This window comes from Vigna umbellata, chromosome 4, assembly GCF_029865625.1.
Source record: "Vigna umbellata cultivar VRB3 chromosome 4, Vumbellata_1.0, whole genome shotgun sequence".
NCBI lineage: Eukaryota > Viridiplantae > Streptophyta > Magnoliopsida > Fabales > Fabaceae > Vigna > Vigna umbellata.
Genome location: NC_142168.1, coordinates 19,783,137 through 19,805,800, shown reverse-complemented (window position 1 = coordinate 19,805,800; position 22,664 = coordinate 19,783,137). Strand labels below are relative to the sequence as shown.

Genomic DNA, 22,664 nt, shown 5'->3' with positions numbered 1-22,664 from the left:
TAAAAGATAATACAACGGTGAGATTGTTTGGAGGATTTGTTTTGTGTAACATTTCTCTCAACCCATAAAAAAGAATTAACAATATTTCAAGATGTTCTTGTAAGGCAAAATGAGCTCTAGTTTTTTAAAATGTGAATAGAGTTTTAATCTTCTACAAAACGAAAGGAAGATTAATCTTCCAATAAATAAGGGACCATTAGTATTCTAAACGTTGAATAACATAACATTACTTTCTCAAATGATGAATAGGGGAGCATTAATTTTCCAAATTATGAATAGCTCCCAATCCATTATATTATTTGTACTAAATCATTTAATATGATAAAACAAATAAAGTTTTAATAATATTTGTACAAACCAAATAAAATTTAATCATTTTAAAAAACTATATAATTACCAAAATTCATCATTCTTCTTTTAACGTAAAAAAAACATATGATAAAATATGTTACATGATCTAAAATAAATAACTATTTCATCATTGGATTATTAAACAAAATTAAACACAGTTCAATGGTGAAAACTATTTTTTTCTTTTTTTCTGCCCTTAAAGCGATAAGTATTATCGTAAAGGGTCACTGAATTTGTTAAGCCAGAATGAACAAATAAAACACTACTCCCAACAATTGGATTACAACTTTTTGTTCAAAACATGTATTCGACTTTCTTTATTTGTGAAGCAAATATTGATTTATTTGACTAACATACATTTTTCTTGCAATCAGGTCACCAACAACAGTTGCCACATTATTCATATAAACAATCCTCCAATAACGCCACAAAAGTATTGGCAGTCAAGATAAGTGATATTGATCGAATATATACGATTTAGAGTGTCACTTATGTTGATGTTCTTTTCAGTCATTGCAGTCAAATTCTTTAAGCAAGATTGAATTCCTTCTGATAACATATTTCTCGAATGATCCAAGAATTGAATGTGCTTCAAATAACAGAGTTGAATAAGAAGATGTTCAGAGAAGTGATTCCCTCGCATGTTCAAGATTATCAATTGTTGCATACTTTCTCCTATCCATGATGGTATTGGGCCATAAAACATATTTTCAGCCACATCCAACATAATTAAATTGCTGCAATTCTTCAAAGTAGAAATTAATTTACCCGCTAGGTTATTGTTTCCTAAAACCAAGACTTTCAATTTAACAAGGCTGCCCATGGACATAGGATTCTTCCCAGACAGTTTATGGTTGCTTAAATAAAGAAAAAGTAACCGATCTACAGATTTCCAACAGTCTGGGAGTCGTCCCTTCAATTGATTATTCGATAAATCTAAAATGGCAATTGCAGAAGTGCTTCGGTCACATATGAATGAAAACAAATCTGAAATTTGTTGTTTGAAAGCCAACTTTGAAGATTGTAGGAAAAACGAAGGAATTTTGCCTTCGAACTAATTTGAATTCAGAATTATAAATGGCTTATTGAGAAGCTTCAATGATATATTAGGAATTGCACCAGTGAGATTATTCTGAGCCATATTCAAATATTCCACGTTTTGCAAGTTGTTCCAAAACAATTTTGGTACTAAACCATTAAGCCCATTATCAGAAATATCCAGAAAAGCTAAGAAGCGTTGAGTCTGGAGCCAACTAGAAAAAGTGGGGCCCATCATGAATGAATTTAGTCCCAAGTTTATTATTTGAAATGGAGAACCCAATCAGGAACAATGACTTAATTGTTTCCTTGGTTCCTAAATTCAGTAGTTTTTTTCAGTTTACTGTCCAATTTTAAAAGTACGTGTTCCAAAGTTATAAAAAATGTATTAATAAAGTTCTATCCGTTTAATTGTGTTTAAGTTGATAACATTGACTTTATTGTGGATTGAGTTGTGCAAACATTGCTGTCGTGACATTTAGTTAGAATAAATTAAGTTGACGTGTCAGGCATAGAAAATGTTACATGTAAATTGAATTTTTTAGGGTTTTAATTGAAAAAAAAAATAATTATGAAAATTAGGTCTTATCTAGACAACAAATTGGAGATTTTTGATCAAGGGTTGATTTGGTGTGAGAATTGGTTCTGTGGGTAAAGGTGGATGGTCAGCGAAGGATTTTGGTGATCGAAGGAGGTTCGTGACCAAAAAGGCTTGGTGAACGAATAGGGTTTATCAGCGACTACGGTTCATGACCGAATAGGGTTCATGAGTGTGGTATTTCGAAGCAAAAAGGTGCAAGGTGCGTTTTTATTAATTATTTTATGTAGTTGGGGACCCCAATGGAAGTTTGTTGTCTTGTTGTCCTTCTTAGTCCCCCTTAGTGTCTTCTGTTGTGGTCCCCCTAATAACGTTGCCCTTGTTGTGGTCTCGTTCTTTATCGTGTTTCATTTTGGTGGCGTACTATTGTTTCTTTGTTTTTGGTCCCTCATTTGAAAATTAAATTGTTTATTGTATGATTGTTGTTGGTACGTTGCATATAGTTGGTCTGTGTTACTGAGTGAGTCATATTGTTAATGCATATTGGTTTAAGGATTAAGAAAAAATGAAATGTTGTAGGTGAAACACTAAGTGCGTGTGGTTAAGTTGCTATAACTACACGTGTAATAGTTGTTGGTAATGTGGCATGTTTAGAATGTAGATGCATGTGAAGGTCATTAAATGATAATAGATGCATGTGAAGGTCATTAACCAACTGCATGTAGTCTGACACTTACTTTTATATAGGCATGGTGAAAGGGATGGTCAGGATGATATTGTTGGTGGTGAAAGGGATGGTGGGGATGATGTTGTTGTTGGTGAAGGGGATTGTCAAGATGAGTTCGATGTTAGTAGTTGGATTGGGTCCGAAGAGGATTTTTTCAGTGAAGATGATGTTGTGGATGTTAGTGTGCATGGAGATGAACAACCCCAAGAACAACAGTGCCAAGGTAATGTGTTTGTTGAAGTAGGTACATAAAGTGGATCTATTACTCCATGGAAGCATGTATAGGTTAGGGGATTATCTGACAGTGAGTGAGAATTTGATACATGTGCCAGTATTTATTTAAGTGATTTGTTAGATGATGAAACAACCCGATATGGAGATTATGGGATTTTCTCAGAGCCCATAAGTATGAAAGAATATGAATGGCAAGTGGGGACATACTTCCCTGAAAAAAGAAAGTCTTCATTGATGCAATTAGAACTTATGGAATACATAATGGTAGGAATTTGAAGATTTGTAAGAATGACAAGAGAAGAATATGTGTGAAATGTTGTGGCTCAAAAGGGAAATGTCCATGGTATGCTTATTGTGGATATAGGGCTACCCAAACTACATGGCAGTTAAGGAATATTATAGACAACCATACATGCAGTAGAGAATTCAATATTGATTTAGTTACCTCGAAATGGTTAAGTGGAAGGTTAGAGAAGAGCATGAAAGGAAATCCATATATTAATCTAAAAAACCTGCACAATAAATTTTGTAAAAAATGGAACATTAGTGTGTTTTGGTCTACAATAAGTAGGGCAAAAGCAATGGCATCCGCCAACATTGATGGTTGTTTCAAACAACAATATGAAAGATTATATGATTATGCACATGAGCTACTAAGGTCAAACCCTAGCTCAACAGTCAAACTTAATGTAGAACCTAATGAGGATAAGGCTATATTCAAGAGACTGTATGTGTATTTCAAAGCATGTAAGGACAACTTTGTATCATGTATGCCTATTATACATTTGGATGGATGTTTCTTAAAAGGCAAATATGGAGGTGCGCTTTTAACTGCTATTGGAAGAGATGATAATGACCAGATGTGTCCGTTGGAATATGCTATTGTTGAAATAGAGAATAAGGAAACATGGACTTGGTTTTTAGAATGGTTAATTGATGATCTTGGAGGTGGTGAATTTTGTTCAACATGTACATTTGTGTTAGATCAACAAAAAGTAAGTAAATGTGAACCTTTTATTCATTACTTTGATTGATTATTTTGTTCAACATGTTCAACAAAAAGGGATTTGTGCATAAAACAATTGTCATGTTTCCTTTATGTAACATCCCAAAAATATAACTTAAAACTATATACAGGTGTCAACAAATAATAATATGATAGAACATTTGCTGCATTAATAAAGTTAAACTTACAGTTATTACAAAATAACCATAAAATTTAAAACTTTACAAAAGCTTCCTATACTACTACAAAACTACACACATAACTATCGGTTATTTACATGATTAAAGTGGTGACTGAATGGTTCACCCAAAACTAATACTACTCACATGACCGATCGGTCATGATCTATTCAACAGGATTTTCGACATCCAACTCCTGCTCCAACGTACAATCTTCCCCCTCTGCTCACATCCAAAAAGGATGATCATCGCAAGAGAAAATGAACGAAAACATGGACGAAACAGAAAATAAGGGTAAGCTACTACAATTTAATTGGGCATACATACATACAATTCATACAAGTACAAACGATACAAAACCGAACACTATAGCATACCAAAACCACTGCAGATAGACATATACAAATTGAACCCTATATTACATGCATAAACCAAACACCTGACTTGACCATCCGGATTGTATGAATATGTAGCTTGAAGTTGTTCATGCACTCGAGTGGTGTAGTAACTGGAAAACCATTAGCTTCCACCCGAGGTTAGTCCGTTATAACTCACCCAAGAACCTATGGGCTAGGACCTCCTGCCATTCTCACACAATGCATTACCCAACTCTACTTGAGAATTAGTAATCATCAGAATATCAGGATGAACTCCGTGAATTTCACTATCCATATTCATACTTTACCACCTCAATACACATTTTACTGAGACATTCCTCCTTGGAATTCTCTTCCACATTACATGAAATATATACCTTATTTTCATAACAATATAATTTCTCATGCTCAATAATCCATACAACTCTCTCAAAGAATCATAGCCAAATGATAAAATTAACACATAAAGATCAAACCATCATTCATAGAGAAAAATTGAACGATAACAAAACAACCCACTGAATACGACCGAACGGAAATTCACGATCTATTACTAAACTGAACACTAGAACTTCGACCGAACACTTATAATTAACTGAACCCTTGTTGTAAGACCGAACGTTGTTTCACTATTCATCAATCAGGATCGAACAATATTTTACTATCCATAAAACAAGACGGAACAATATTTCATACTAAGTAAGGATGAGAAATAGCTAAATATTAGAACTAAATAAAATACTACCACGAAACCAGACACTATACTCTAAGACGAACCCTTACTGTTTAGTCCAACCACTTAGGATTAATCTTATATATTATTCATCAAACCTAACACTTTTAAGGAAACTGAACGTTAAAACAATATAACCGGATTATGTACAGAAACTATTATCTGATAATAACCGAACATATTTTTAAACCTATTACACTTACAAAGTCTAACTCTAGTATAAGAATGATCGTTAACAAAAGACTACTAAATCTGATAATACCAACCATTATTCCAGAACCAATTACAACTAGGAGGCCGACCACTCAACTAAAATCGAGCGGTCATACTCAGATAAAACCCAAGGAATATAATACTCATTGAAATCTTACTGTTTTGACCATGACCGAGCGGTCAACATCGAATACTCAGTTTTCTACATAATTTTGCAGAACCCCTACAGACTTATACAGAACCACCCAAAACCCATGAATATAACAATTCACACAAACATATATAAATCATCAAATCATTCAATCTCACACATACAAGAATCATCACACAAACAATTAAATTAAATATCTTCCCTTACTTCATAACAGAAGAAACACTCACAGTACAGAAATTTGCCCAACACCAAAATTCTCAAAAGCCAAGATTCACTGTTTGAGGAAAACAGACCAACCACAAGACCAAAAACGTGATCAGAATCTTAGAAGAAGAAGAAGATAAATACATGCAAACAAAAACTTGGTTTGCATGTGCCAGAAACTAGATCTTCTTAGAAATAGAAAGACCTACCAGCTCAAACCACCACTTGATCGTTTGAAAATAGTACTCCTGCTACCAGCCAATCTTAGACACAATCTGATGAATGATCAGATGAAGAAGAACGTGAGAATTTTGTAGAGAAAAGGAGATAGTTTAGAGAGAAGTTAGAGAGAAGGAGGAGAAAATGAGAGTTCAGAAAGTTGGGGAAGAAAGTGCATGCAGAAAGTGGCACCAGATTTGAAATTTTTACTTAAATACTACCGTAAAAAACCGATCGGTCCACTCTACTGCTCACACTTGTCTTCCACTTTCTGAATTTTGAAATTCTCACCCCTCCACCTGGCTTCCACTTTCTCTACAGAATTTAAGGGTTTTGACACTTTATACTCATCATAAATTGGATTAATTTTTTCTTTATACTGAATTAAATACTCCTGTTTCTTTTATATTCATCATAAATTAGATTAATTGTTTCCTTTATACTCTGTTAAATAATTTATGCATAATTTAAATAATTTACATTCATGTTTTCTTTATATTTGTTAAATATAGTGAAAAACTATATATGAGATTAATCTCCCTTATGTTCAATATACACATAGAGTCTTCTATTTATAATAGAAGAAATATGGGCTAAGCCTAAAATATAAATAAAAATAATAACATACTAACTAAAGTAAAAGATAAATATAAGATAAAGATAATCTAACACTTCCCCTCAAGCTACCAAGCTTGTTACTAATATAATTCATCAAGTCGTAGTGAAAATATATGCTTCTGCACCCGAGTGACACCAAAGTGCTAATGATTTCAAGACAACATAGAAGACACAATACCAACTCAAAAGACTCCCCCTGAGCAACAAATATGGGAGGTTGCTCCATGTAAATCTCTTCTTGCAAATCGTCGTTGAGCAATGCCACTAGTGGATAAAGAGGTAATTGTTGGAGAGTCACCACGACTATAAATAAACTAACAAAAACCATATTTTCCATGGAAAAAGAAAGCATATATAAATGGGTCAAATGCAATTATGACAAAAGAGAGGTCAAAAAGAGACAACAACAGAAGAAGTTGTGGATGAATAGGAGAGAGAAACTATAAAAATCCAAGATTCTCCAATCAAGGCACTTGAAAAAGGAAAAAGAGCAACCTTGATGCTCTAAATAGCTGCTTGAGAGGAGATGAGACGTGCAACAACACATGATGAACCTGAATGAGGAAAACGAGCAACCTCGACGCTCTAAATTACTACTAGACATGCCACCATGCGCGATGGAAAAAAGGGAGCAAATCCATAACTTCAAAAGGCGCTGAGAGCGTGTAAGAGCTTCGGTAAAGGCGTCGTTAATGGCATGGTGGTCGCTTGGTCGAGACGGTCAAAACCATGTGATCGTTGGTCGAAACTAGAACTTTGGTAGTGACAACTGTAGACGATGGCGCCGACAACGGTAAATGGCGTCGTCGTTGTCGGTGACGGGGTGTAGCGACAGAGGCAACTAGAATTTTTTTTTACTCAAAAGAACCTTAGGCTTTAGATATCATGTACAATATAGTGAAAAACTATATATGAGATTAATCTCCCTTGTGTTCAATATACACATAGAGTCCTCTGTTTATAATAGAAGAAATATGGGCTAAGTCCAAAATATAAATAAATAATAATAACAAACTAACTAAAGATAAAAGATAAATATAAGATAAAGATAATATAGCTAACAATATTCATCACAAATTGGATCCTCTTTATAGTCAATTGAAATAATTTACATCATAAATTAGATTTGTTGTTTAATTTATATACTGAATTTAAATTTTTTATATTCATTATAAATTGGATCAATTTTTCATTTATACTAAATTAAACAATTTATACTTAATTTATACTTAATTTAAATAATTTAAATAATTTAAATAATTACTTGACTTGACTTGACGTCTAATTTCGAAACATACAGGAAAATTCTTCATAAAGTTGAAGCTGAACAAACATCACATGATAAGTGTTGGCATATATGAAAGCAGGAGATGATGAAGAGACTTATGATCATAATGGTTGCAATGTTGAATATTTGGATTGAAATAGTGTATTTTGACCAAGAAGATGAATCATGAGTACATGAGCAGTTTCATTATTTAATTCAATGTCTCATGTTATTCACATGTGAAAAGGCTTGAAGGTGAGAGCACAGGTGGGAAAAAGAGGATTCAGAAAGTCTACACTGCCAAAGCATGAGAAACGTAGCTTAATTTGCTTTTATACAAAGAAGTCTATGAAAGACTAACAATTTCGTGCAATTCTTTTAGTTTCCATTTGATGTGATTGATGACTCAATTTTCTAAAACGTTAAAACCAGTTAGAAAAAAAATTATAATGTCTGATCAATTATTGTATTTTTTCTATCATTTACTAATTTAAAAAAATATAAAGTATGATAATAATAATATATAAAGATAAATTAACTTAGATAAAAAAATAAAAAATAAAAAATAAAAACCTCAATTTTGAACATAAACTTACCCAAATTTGGAAAATAATAACCTTTTCGGAAAAATCTTTTCCTTCCTTAAAACATTTTTGAAATGATTATTTTTTAATATAAACTAACAATCGGACTAAGAACTATTATACCTAATGACTAATTTTTTAGTGATACAAATTTTACAATTGTAAGTATTTTATCTTTTAAGAGACCTTAACTGTAAGAAGTATTTCGCTTTATATGTTTTTATTCCATGTATTTATAATCATTCTCTACTTAATTAACCCCGTAATCAAGTACATATATACATTTAATTTCCTTAATTTAGGACTCGATATCCCTAGTATTTTGTTTTATCCTTCAATTCCTTGATTTGTTGAAATACTAGTGCATATATCCGTGTTTAATAAATCTAAATTTAATTTACTTCATTTTAATTTTTAAATATTTTAATCTGAGTTTATAATTGTTTTCTTAAAACAATATAATTATATGTGAAATTAAATTATTATTATTTTCATAATAATTTCAATAGAAACTATCATATTATTATCGTTGTGTTATTATGAAAAAAATACTACTGTTAAGAATGAACACATAATGATTCGAAAATGTCAGGAGTAAAATATCATTGATTTCTAATATACATATACATAATACATAGTATATATAATATATAATAGATAATATACATATTATATTGTTTGTGTAAATATGTTTAATTTCTATAACTCTATATAAACTACAATTATAAAATTCAATAAGAATTAATTATTTCTTTAATTAATGTTAAAAAGAATGTATGATTTTGGTTCTTACAAGAATGGAGGTAAAATAAGGTATTTGGCCTCGATTTTTAAAAAAAACCCAAGTCAAATATCTTTGAAAATTTTGAAATTTTTTTGCACATATTTTGACCTCAATTTTTGAGAAACAGAAGTAAAAAAGATATATGGTTTTGTCATATAAAATAATTAAAAAATAATAAAATTTGAAAATTTTGCATATCTTTTAGGTTAAGTTCTTTAATAATCGAAGTCAAGAGTAAATATATGATTTCGATTTCAAAACAACCAAATTTATAAGTTCACAAAATTTTTAAAATTGTGATCACATTTTTATAAATTTTATTTTTTTCAAAACTGAAACATATAAGAAAGAATGAAAAAATAAATCTACCCCAAAGTGTTCTTTTAAAAGCTGTTCCAAAATATTCTTTCAATTTGTGTAGTAAATAAATAGTTTATACTTTATTCAGTTCATAAAGTTCTTATATAAAGTGTCAATATTGGTTTATATTGTCCTCAATTGTTATTTACTGAGGAATCCATATCAACTTATTATGGTAACTTTAATGACTATAATTCTTGGATAATTCTCTTAGGAATCAAAGTAGTATCTTGTGAATTTAATAACATCCTCTTATCAAAGACTTCAGTATAAAAAAAGTCATTTTAAAATACTTTCGCTTAATTTAAATTATATTCTTTAAATTCAAGTGAACAACATCTCAAATAGGAGTATTTCTAATTCTTCTAACAATCACAACAAAAAGAGGATCAAATAGTCAAACAAGTGGAGTTCAAAGTTCACAGATGTGAAATTGTCAGAAACAACTTTCCAAATTGGATGTGATTGCATTTCTATTTAAATGGCAGAAACAACTTTTAAACAAATAGCAAAACTGAACGTTACAAATCTATCATGCAAAACAGCTCATCCAAAGCATAAAACAAGACTTTGAAATAAATTACTTACTGCAAAAACATTCAAACTAACACTAAATACATATCTGGGACTTGTATGGCTAACGATGATGCTTGCTTTCATCCCAGGTAATCAGAAGTGGGTACGTAGCACAATGGCAACAACCTGCAATTTTTGTGCAATCATTGATGTCTTTATTACAACATAAATAAAGACGGAATTGTATCTGTGTCAAATTGTAAATGAATGTAATTAAGTATCTGAATTCAAGATATAATTAAACTGTAACTGTTTCAATAAATTATATAACCATTACCTTTGAGAGTAGAACAAGACGTACTCATATATCTTAAATAACATCTCTATTTCCCGTAAATATAACTAGTTTTTATATGACAAAAGTTTCAATAGCGTAATTTTCTCATTAAAAAAGAAAATGAGCAATTTTTTATAATGTTCCTCGTCATCTTTTATAATAATAATAATAATAATAATAATAATAATAATAATAATAATAATAATAATAATAATAATAATAATAATAATAATAATAATAATAATAATAATAATGACAACAACACTATAAAAAGTACGTATAAATTATTGACAAGTAAGCTAAATATGTTATATTGTGACCATTATCTTGTGTTTTCCTGATGTCTGCTCAAAATTATTTTTGCAAATAGTGAAGAAACAAATATATTTATATAGTTATATAAATGTTCACAACTTTTGTTCAATTTCACTTTTCATTAACTGTTTTATATTAAACTGAAATAATTATCATATTATATTTGCTCTTTAAATTACTATTAATTTAAATTTAATCATTTTTAAATTTAAATAATTATTTTTTAACTTTATCTTTTAAAATGACTGTTTATTTAAATTTAATTATTTTTTAAAATCAAATTAATTATTCATAATAAAACATATATATAACACATGTATTTATATATATATATATATATATATATATATATATATATTATAGAAGATTAAAAAAGCTTAATATATTCTTCACACTATAAGTTGTAAAATAAGAATAAATATGTTAAAAAAACTATCAATATATGATATTCATTCTACAATATAAAATATGCTCATCAAAATATGAGAATTTAATTTTTATGAATTAAAATGAAACATTTTTTCCAAAAAATATTATCTTATTTTTATTAAATCATTTAACATGAGAATAAATTAATATTATAATAATGCTTTCTAGCAACCAAATAAAATTTAGTCATTTTAAAAAATCTTAGTTAAAAAAATGGTTATTCTTCTTTTAACGTAAAAAAGTTATCTAATAAAATATGTTACGTGATGTGATACAAATATCTATTTTATCATTGGATTATTGAACAAAATTAAACACAGTTCAATCATGAAAACTATTTTTTTCTTTTTTCCTCTCTCTAAGTTACACACTAGTTAAAGCCACAAATGTTATAGCAAAGAGTGATTACTGAATTTGTTAAGTTAGGATCAAATAAAACAAACTACTCCTAACAATTGGTATACATTTCATTAAAGCTTTCTATTCAAAATATGTATTCCATTATATATATATATATAACTAACATACCTTTTTCTTGCAATCAAAGCACCAACAATACTTGGCATGCATATTATCGATATATACCATCTGTCAATCTGTTTAGGAACCTCAGATAAGTATTTCTCCAAGAATGCCAAAGTAGCATTGGCCCTAATAAGCCCCAAAATCCAGTGAAATATCCAATCCCCATGCTCATACACAGTGCTTCATAGAAACCATTATCTTCATCATCATTAACTGTTCCATCTTCTTGAGCCTTTATCGTTGTCTGATTTCCATCTTCAGGACAAGTTCTGTTAAGTTGTTCACCACAAAGGCCAACATTCCCTTCAAAACTAGAGACATCAAAAGTTCCAAAGTGTCTTCCTGATGGTATTCTTCCAGAGAGAGAGTTGTGTGACAAATCTAACTTGCCAAGAAAATCAATTTGAGAAAGTGAGAAAGGAATTCCCCCACTGATATGATTTCTTGATAAGTCAAGGGACTCCAATGATCTTAAATTTCCTATCTCTGAAGGAATTTCTCCACTCAGATTATTTCTTGATAAATTCAAAGTAACTAACCCAAGTAAATATCCAACCTCTTTTGGTATATCACCTGTCAACTTATTACTTGAAAGATCAATGCTCATAAGCTTAAAATCTCGATTCTTGAACCACTGTTCCACACCTTTCCACATTAGGCTTATGTTAAGGGTATAGTCGCGGGAACCAAGAGTTGCATAAATTATACCATTCATATAAACCCAATATGTAAAACTTTCACCCGAGACGTCTATGTTTTCAGTTATTGCAGTCAAATTGTTTAAGCATGATGGAATTCCTTTTGATAACATATTCCTCGAAAGATCCAAGTATCGAATATCCTTCAAATAACAGAGTTGACTAGGAAGATTTCCAGAAAAGTGATTCTTTCGCATGTTCAAAAGTTGTAATTGCTGCATACTTTCTCCGATCCATGATGGTATTGGACCAAGCAACATATTTTCACCCACATCCAATGCAATTAAATTGTTGCAGTTCTTCAAAGTTGAAGGTAATTCACCCGTTAGGTTATTGTTCCGTAAGACCAAGACTCCCAATTTAACGAGGTTGCCCATGGACACAGGAATCTTCCCTGACAATTTATTGTTGCTTAAATCAAGCCACACCAATCGATCTATAGATTTCCAACAGTCTGAGAGTTGTTCCTTTAATTGATTATTTGATAAATCTAAATGAGTCAATTCAGAGCTGCTTTGGTCACATATGAATGAAAATAGATCTGAAAATTTATTGTCAGAAAGCCTTAACTCTGAAGCTTGTAGTAAAAACGATGGAATTTCGCCTTCAAAGTGATTCGAATTCAGAATTATCAATGGTTTACTGGAAAGCTTCATTGACATATTAGGAATTGCACCAGTGAAATTATTCTGAGACATATTCAAATATCGCACATCTTGAAGGTTGTTCCAAAACAATTTTGGTACTGAACAATTAAGCCTATTATTAGAAATATCCAGAAAATATAAGGAGCGTTGAGTATGGAGCCAACTAGGAAAGCTAGGACCCAACTTGCAAGATCTTAGGTCCAAGATTATTATTTGAAAAGGAGGAACCCAGTTAGGGACTATTTTTAGAGATAAGGAGTTATCTGACAAAGATAAGAACCTTAATTTGGAAAATTTTGAAAGATGGGATTCAGTGACATCACCCTCCAAGCAATTTCCATCCAAAAACAAGCCCTCCAACTCAGATAGCAATGCAATGCTCATAGGTAACGTGCCTGTAATGTTGTTATAAGATAAATACAAATTCTGAAACACGTGTCTGTTGCACCATGATGAATTCCGAAAGAAATGGGAAATTTCCCCACTCAACTTGTTGTTTGAGAGGTATAAACTCTGCAATGTGCACATGTTCCCAAAGAAAGATGGAATCTCGCCTTGCAGTTTGTTACGAGAGAGGTCAAGAACTTCAAGAGAGTTCATTACTTTTCCAAATCCATCTGGAATGGGACCTTCCAACATGTTGTCATTAAGTTCAAGTTTACGAAGATTGGTAGTGGAGTTGAAGAGCCAGTAAAATACGGATGATGATTTCAACAGATTTGAGGAGAGATCAAGCGAGACAAGAGAAGACGAAGAATTCGTAATTGAAATAGCTGACATGAGAAAACTATCATCCCCAAGACTACATCTTTGCAAATAAAGATTTTGAAGTTTTGAACTGAAGTTGAAAATACCTTGAAAGACCGATGATGACATCGTATTATAGGAAAGGTCAAGGATCACAAGAGCAGGAAAGGTTGAGTGGACGGGAGATGAGAAAACAATGTTATTATAAGAAAGATAAAGCTCTTGAAGATTAAGGCTAAAGTTAGACAATAATTGAAATGTTGAGGATGTGAGCATATTATAAGAAAGGTCAAGAATGGAAAGAGAAGTGGAAAAGTTGGAACGTGAATAAAACAGAGATTGAATATGGGTATCTGAAAGAGAACAGTTAACTAGTCTCAACTCTCCTAGCTTTGGATAATGAATCATATGCAACCAGTCAGGGTTATGTAAACCATCGATGGCAAGATGTGTTAGGGAAGAGAGATTAGACAGCCAGTGTGCATCCTTAGGTTTGACATCAAAATCACCAGGAAGTCTAAGAGTTTGCAAGTAAGGAAGATTCCCAACCTGAAAAGGGAGTGCTCCTGAAAATGAATTACCACTGAGACCAAGGTATCTCAACTGTGACATATTTCCAAGTTGACGAGGGAGTTTCCCATCAAGAGTATTATAATTGAGGTCGAGATACCTTAAATGTGTAAGGCTTCCAAGTTGACGAGGGAGTTTCCCATCAAGATTATTAGAACTGAGATCAAGATACCTTAAATGTGTAAGGCTTCCAAGTTGGGTAGGAATGCTGCCACTAAAATAAAAATGAGAGAGATTGAGATATCTTAAGTTAGTAAGTGAGCCGATGAGTTGGGGGATGTGACTCTCTATAAAACCATTGTTGTTGCTGAGATCCAAATGTTGAATAGTTTGCAAGGCAAACAGTGAAGTCATATTGAGTGCACCACTCAAATATTGTGTATCCGAACCACGGAGACGAAGGATGGTTACATGACCTGTTTGATGGTCACATTGAATGCCTTTCCATTTGCAACAATCTCGACTCTTCTCATCATCCCTCCATGTAGACAGCATGCCACGGACATCTACGAGGCCATGTTTGAAGCTGAGGAGTGCTTGTCTCTCCCTCTCAATGCACTGTATTTCAGAGCTATTGTTGAATCCGAGGACGGGTCCTGCAGCATGCATGAAAAGCAGGAAAAGTGCATAAAATCGTTCAAGAAAACGAGTCATTATATATTTGTGGTGGTATGAAATAAGAGTAAGACAGAGATCTTCTAAGCTAATTCTTAGTTGTGTGTAGTTTGAAAGGCAGAAGCACGAAGGATTGGTTATATAAGGAATTTGGGAGAGTAAAGTGGTGGTGGTTGGCATCTATTCATTCCCACCGTTCACATACTCAATAATTCATATTTTCTCATCCCTTTATTAAACATGTTTTATTGAAGGTACCCACTAGCAATGAAAAAGACCATCATGCAGTGTGTGAGGAGTTTACTGGACAGCCTCTGAAACACTCTAAAAAAAGAAACGGTAGTTGATGGCCATGTGGAAAAGAATTACCACACTCTTTTATATTATAAATGTCTAAGTGGAATTAAACCTACAATAATTAGCAGACGGTATTAGAAATGTCTAAGTAGAATTAAACTTACAATACAACATCTGTGTCACCGGTGTTAAAGACTATAAATGCATCTTTAATATCTTTACTTGTAGACTAGAGTTTGAAGTGTTTCTACTTGTAGACTAGAGTTTGAAGTGTTTCTAAGTATAGGTTTCAAAAAAATATTTTATATTTATAAAGGTTAAAATTATAGATTTTAGAAGTTAAAAATCATTACTAAATTTTTGACAATTAAATTAACCGTCAGAGTTACATAAGTCAAGAACTGTTTATGGTAACGAACATTTAAAGGTTGGTTGATGCTGCAAAACAAATAAAAAATTATTAGCAGTTTTTTCACAAAAAGTTAGTCTTTTTATATAATATTTTATCATATTTTAACTCACTAGTGCACGTGTGCTTATTTTGAATATTAAGTTTTGGTTTTACAAATAAAACATATTTAAACCAGGTAAAAAAATAAATGGATTTTTTACTTCAGTTATTAATCGAAATATAAAGATTTTGATTATGTTTCGGTTCTCTCAACCAAAACATAAAATCATAAACAAATAATAAACAAATGTGGATTTTGTTTCGATGTGAACCGAAGTTTAAACTTTTTCTAATTTAAAAATATTCACTAGTAAAAAAAGGATACGAAAGCGCCCAATACGCCTCGGTTTTACCACAACCGAAGCGTATAAAAATGCGGTGGCAGAATCGTAATTAAAGCTACACTATATGCCTCGGTTCTCCCACACCCGTTGCCAAAAGCCTTATACAAACTCGGTTCTACCAAGAACCGAGGCATATGTGTCTGCCAGCAGACCTGTCAGCACACCTGCAACGAGCTACTAACTCGGTTCTGAACGAACCGAAGCGTAAAGTGGAGAATCGAACTCGGTTGTTGCAAGAACCGAGGTATATGAGTCTACTGCTCACCTACCAACCTGCAACCTCTGACGTTTGAGCTTCGGTTTATGCACCGGTTGATTCTAAACCGAGGTCGTAACGTGTTTATGCCTCGGTTGTGTAAAAAACCGAGGCAGTAAGTCTCTGTTTAGGCACCGGTTTGATTTAAACCGAGGCAGTAAGCCTCTTTATGCACCGGTTAAGTAAAGAACCAAGGCATATATATTTAAATTACTTTCGCGAAAACCGCCCTCGTTCATCTTCTTCACAGAAACGTTACAGAGAAAAACGAAAACAGTGCCTTCATTCATCTGCTCCGTCGCCCCTGTCGTCTCCTCCTCTCGGCGTTTGCACCGTTTATCGTGGTCGTCTCCAGTGTGGTCACGTGTGCCTCCATTTGCGTCTGCCAGAGCTTCCGTCTGTTGTCTGCCTCGGCTTTGGTGGTTGCGGTTGCGGTTGCGGCTGTGCTTCCTTCTCCGTCGCCGGTGCCAGTGCTGTGTTGGTTGCGTCTGCCTGTGCTTCCATTTCATTCACAGATTTCAATCTCCCCCAACTACCACGCTCCCAGGTAATTGCACCGTAAACTTTCTCCATTTTGATTGTTTGTGTAATTTGTGATATTAGAAACTTTGGCATGAAAAACAGTAATAATTAATTAACCAAATTAATTAATTGCTTGTGATCAAGTAATCAAAACTAAGGAAAAAATAGGAATTGTTTTTATGTGTGGTATGAGATGAATATGAGAGTTATTTTAGTGTGTAGATTATTATTGGTAGTATAGAAAAATGAGATAAATATGAGGGTTATTTTAATGTGTAGATTATTATTGGTAGTGTAGAAAAATTTATTCTTGATAAACTTGATTTAATAAGGATATATATTCTTCAAATCTTATGATATGCTTGAATATATTGTTTGTAACTGTGAATTAGCCTTAGTTTCCCGTTTAAGATTCAATACAAAAATTATTTACTATCTCCATATTTTTTTAACAAACATACTTTTTAGAAATGAAAATAGAGGAGATGATAATAATAATTTACAAGTATTGAATCTTGAATTGTTCGGTTGGACAGTTTAAGAAGAGTAATAACTTTTTCATAGTTTATTATGATATATCAATTTTAATATACATGTCCTAAATTTCACGAAAATTTGTCGTTGTGTTTTGTATTGATCTTCGGGTGCATATTTGAATGTGATTTATAATCATTTTCATTTCGTGTAACCTGAAGACCAATGCGAAATGCTGGCAAAATTTCGTGAAGATTAAGATATGTTGTTTAAAATTGATATGTTTAATAAACTAAAAAAAGTGAATCTTCTTGAATGGGATAGGGTCACACCTTGAATACAAACACGATCAAAGTGATCATTCAAGATTATTGAAATTGTGTAAACAATTTCAGTAAACATGCGTACGGATAGAGGGTGGATTAATTTACCACGCATCAGCACTGAGTACGAGAGAGGGGTAGAAGACTTTATACAGTTTGCGCAACGTAATGCGAGTACAAGTGGTGATGATGAAGTCAAGTTCAGATGTCCTTGTGTGAACTGTTTGAATGGGAGGAAGTTGAACGCAACTGATATTAGGGAACATCTTATCTGTGATGGTTTCATACGAAGTTATACAACATGGATATGGCACGGCGAATTAACAGACTTTCCAACTGTCTCTCGAAGTGAAAATGTTTATGATTCCACAATGGATATGGAAGATCAAGCAGAAGAAGACAACTTAGAGGACATGATCCGCGATGTTGGCGCAGAAGCTTTTGCCCAAGCGCATGTGTATGAAACGATGTCCACTGATGCGGAAACTCCTTTGTATGCGGGTTCAACTAAGCTCACACGGTTGTCAGCGGTATTAAGGCTGATGAATTTAAGGCGAGCAATGGATGGAGTGATAAGAGTTTTACAGAATTGTTGTCGTTGTTGAATGAAATGCTGCCAGATGGAAATACGTTACCTAATCGTAATTATGATGCCAAAAAAATTCTTTGTCCGATGGGTATGGAATATAAACGGATACATGCATGTCCGAATGATTGAATATTATATAGGAATGAGAATGAAGTTTTGATAAAGTGTCCAAAATGTGGGTTATCACGATACAAGTCAAAAAACGGTGAAGAAGGTGGCATCACAGAAAAGAATGGTTCTGCTTTGAAAGTAGTTTGGTACCTTCCACTAGTTGCCAGACTTAAGCGTTTGTTTGCGAATCCCAAAGACGCTAAAAACCTAAGATGGCATGCAGATGAGAGAACAACTGATGGGATGCTTCGTCATCCGGCTGATTCAAAGCAATGGAAAATTATTGATCAAGAATTCCCCCAATTTGGTGAAGAATGTAGAAATCTTAGGTTTGGCTTAGCTACTGATGGAATGAATCCATTTGGTAATTTAAGTACCAATCACAGTTGTTGGCCCGTTATACTGATAATTTACAACTTATCTCCTAGATTGTGCATGAAAAGAAAGTACATGATGTTGTCAATGTTGATATCTGGTCCAAAGCAGCCTGGAAATGACATCAATGTTTATCTAAGGCCACTAGTTGAAGACTTGAAGTTGTTGTGGGTTGATGGGGTTGAAATATTTGATGCCTTTGCTTCAGAAACTTTCATGATGCATGCCATGTTATTCTGCACCATTAATGACTTCCCAGCTTATGGTAATTTGTCGGGGTACAGTGTGAAGGGTCATAAAGCATGTCCTATATGTGAAGAAAACACTGCAGCTCAACAATTAAAACATGGAAGGAAGACAGTGTATATGCGTCGTCGGCGATTTTTACAATCTAATCATCCATATCGAAGGTTAAAGAAAGCATTCAATGGAGAACAAGAGAAAGACAATGCACCCATTCCACTTACTGGACTTGAAGTTGCTGAGAAAGTTAATAAAGTACATCATATATTTGGGAAAACGTCGAAGAAGTCTTCTGTAGCGACCCCTTGGAAGAAGAAATCAATATTCTTTGATCTTCCATATTGGTCAAAGTTAGATGTTAGACATTGCATAGATGTCATGCATGTTGAGAAAAATGTTTGTGATAGCTTGATTGGTACACTACTAAACATCCAGGGAAAAACAAAAGATGGAGTGAATGCGCGTTTGGATTTGGTTGACATGAAAATCCGAGAAGAGTTGGCACCAAGAGAGATTGGTAAACGTACTTATTTGCCCCCTGCATGTTACACAATGTCCAAACAAGAGAAGATAAGTTTTTGTCTTTGTTTAAAGAGTATCAAGGTACCACAAGGATACTCTTCAAATATCAAGAGCTTAGTGCCAATGCAGGACTTAAAGCTTGTTGGACTGAAGTCTCACGATTGCCACGTCTTAATGCAACAATTGTTACCAGTGACAATTCGTGGAATTTTGCCCAAAAAAGTTAGGCTGACCATAACTCGATTGTGCTCATTTTTCTCATCAATTTGTAGTAAAGTCATCGATCCTACAAAGTTAGATGAACTTCAAAGCGAAATTATCATCATCTTGTGTCAACTAGAAATGTTTTTCCCTCCATCCTTTTTTGACATCATGGTGCATTTACTTGTTCATTTGGTAAGAGAAATAAAGTTGTGTGGACCAGTATACTTAAGATGGATGTACCCTATTGAGCGTTATATGAAGATTTTGAAAGGGTACGTCAAAAATCAACATCGTCCAGAAGGTTCGATGATTGAAAGATATATTGCTGAAGAAAGTATTGAGTTTTGCTCTGAGTATATGACTAAAGCAAATTCGATAGGAGTCCCTCGGACATCATGGTTGAGTAGATATTGTACAAGTAAAAGCATCTGAGGTGTGAATGTGGTGACGAAAAGTCGTGAAGAATTGATGCAAGCACATCTATACATATTAAACAACACAAATGAAGTGATCCCATTTTTGGAAGCTCACAAAGCCGTTGTAAGGGACAAGTATCCACGACAATCAGAGAAATGGCAGTTGATGGAGCATAACAAAACATTCTTGTCCTGGTTCAAATCTGAAGTTTCGAAAGAATCACGGTCCTCTGAGACTTTGTTGTGGTTAGCAAATGGCTTGAAGTTTGATGTTGTATGTTGTACAGGATACGAAATTAATAATTGCACATTCTATACGAAAACTTTGGATGATAAAAGCACCTCACAAAATAGTGGCGTCAGTCTGGAAGCTGAGTCGCTACAGTTTTCCACATCCAAAGATCAAAATCCTACAGTTGGATCCATGAGATACTATGGTAGAATTGAAGAGATATTTGAAGTTGATTACACTAAGTTTTTCGTTGCACTCTTCAAATATAAGTGGATAGACAATAAGAGTGGTGTCAAAATAGATGAATCTGGTATGACACTTGTTGATTTTCGAAAGGTTGGTTATAGAGACGAACATCATGGCATATCAATCAAGTCAGGTTTTTTATGTCAAAGATCCTGCATCTGACCATTGGTATGTTGCTCTCCAAGGAAAAAGGCAAATTGAAGATAAAGAAGAGAATCTAAGTAATATTCATATCGCTGACAACCATCCATTTAAAACGACAATAAATTTGGATGACGACCCTCTAATTGATGATATACAAGCAATACGAGAAGATCACAATGAGGGAATATATATATGACCAATCCATATGATTATGTATGAATTTCATGTTTATGTAAATATTTATGGCTTTTGTTAAATAATATATTGCACATTTTATAAGTGTTTTATTTAGATTTCATCTTATTTATTGTGACAGATATATGGCTGAGTCACCTCATTCGTCAGGCGATGAAGTCCCCACCACTTCTAGACGAACGAGAGGAGCAACGAGGTTACGACAGCTTATACTTAGACGAAATGCAGGTGAGAGGACACCTGTCATTATTGACGTGGTCACTGGAGTTGCATCTGGCCCAAATGCAGATGTATTTAGGTCTTACCTTGGGGTATTAGCACGTGATCGTATCTTTATACTTACTCCATCCTTTGACCATATTTCTGAGGCTGATCGGAATCTCATCTGGCAAGATCTATTGGTAAGTTAAGCAATATTCCTCCAAATTCTATATTCATTATATTGATAAATCTGTATTGTGATAAGGTTATTACTTTCTTTGTTGCAGATAACATTTGATATGCCAAACGTCGAGAGCTTAAGGAATAGGTGTTTATCTGCAATTGCAGAACGATTTCGAGGGTTTAAGACAAAATTGACGTCTAGATATATATTTGGACCAAAAAGTGATGAAAATCCATGTTCCAAATATTCAGCAATTGACGAAGAAACATGACGTCAGTTTGTAGAGCTTCGTTCTTCTCAGGCGTGGCAGGTAAGTGCAGTAAAATCATTCAATTCATCCTTCGTAATTCTCTACCATGACAATTGTTTAATTTTGTCACAGGAAAAAAGGTCAAAAACACAGGGAATAAGCGCTCAGAATAAAAATCCACACCTACTGTCTCGTGGTGGATATAGGAAGCTTGAAGAGAAAATAATGAAGCAGAAGTCAGATAGTAGACTTCCACTTTCTGAGGGTGATGACCCTCTTCCTCCTCCTTCACCACCATCTCGGCACGACAAGTGGAAGTTAGCCCGTATGAGACCATCGGGCTCCTACACTTCCGAGTCTGCCAGAGAAATATCTGAAAGAATTGTAAGATGTCATTTCTTATTATATTACATTAATTTTGTTATATATCTAACATGTATATTAAAAATCCTTTGAACTTTTGTTATGTGACAGGACTCCTTGGTTGAGCAGAGTTCCCAAGGTCAATTCACACAAGAAGGTCGTCAAGATATTCTTGCCACAGCTATTGGACGACCTGAGCACCCAGGACGGGTGCGTGCTGCTGGGACTGGCATAGGCATACGACATTTTTTTGGGTTTTCCTCGCGTCCATATTCATATGAAAAGATGAAGGAGGAAATAAGAAAAGAGATGACGCAGGAGATCACAAAGAAGGTTCGAGCAGAGTTATATGATAAAGTTGCTGAAATGGTTGCGTGCCAGTTCCAGCAGCATTATGAGGATTATGGCAATCGTCCTCCACCATCTCCTGTAGCGGAACATGTTGTGCCCCCTACAGGTAAGGTTATTTATTTTTGCTTACTAATTTACTTTTTGCATAAACTAACATTTAATTTGACAGGTAGAAGCGGTAAAGGAAGTTGCTCAGCTGCCGGTGCCCCAGGGGACGACATGGATGACACTCGTCCATGTGAGTTATATATTCTCTCTGATACTGGGACCATGCTAGTGGCTCGTGGTACAATGTATGAGACTGCCACTGTAGTGCATGGTGTACAGCTTGCAGAAGATGAGGTCAAGGTCACGGTCGATGAAGTTGTCATAGCGGATGCCGTTCT

General features: G+C 33.5%; 1 protein-coding gene across 1 annotated transcript; it reads right to left on the bottom strand.

The window, feature by feature from the left end:
- Positions 1-9,980: 9,980 nt before the first annotated feature.
- On the bottom strand, positions 9,981-15,083 carry LOC124836550 (receptor-like protein EIX2). Its single transcript, XM_047311722.2, has 2 exons — positions 11,712-15,083; positions 9,981-10,288 (listed from the first exon to the last, which is right to left on the bottom strand). The coding sequence occupies exon 1, from the start codon at positions 15,022-15,024 to the stop codon at positions 11,755-11,757; it is 3,270 nt and encodes a 1,089-aa protein (XP_047167678.2). The 5' UTR covers positions 15,025-15,083; the 3' UTR covers positions 9,981-10,288; positions 11,712-11,754.
- Positions 15,084-22,664: the final 7,581 nt, after the last annotated feature.

Coding starts and splice junctions, on each gene's coding strand:
- LOC124836550 (XM_047311722.2), bottom strand. CDS start 15,024: ATGACTCGTTTTCTTGAACGATTTTATGCACTTTTCCTGCTTTTCATG.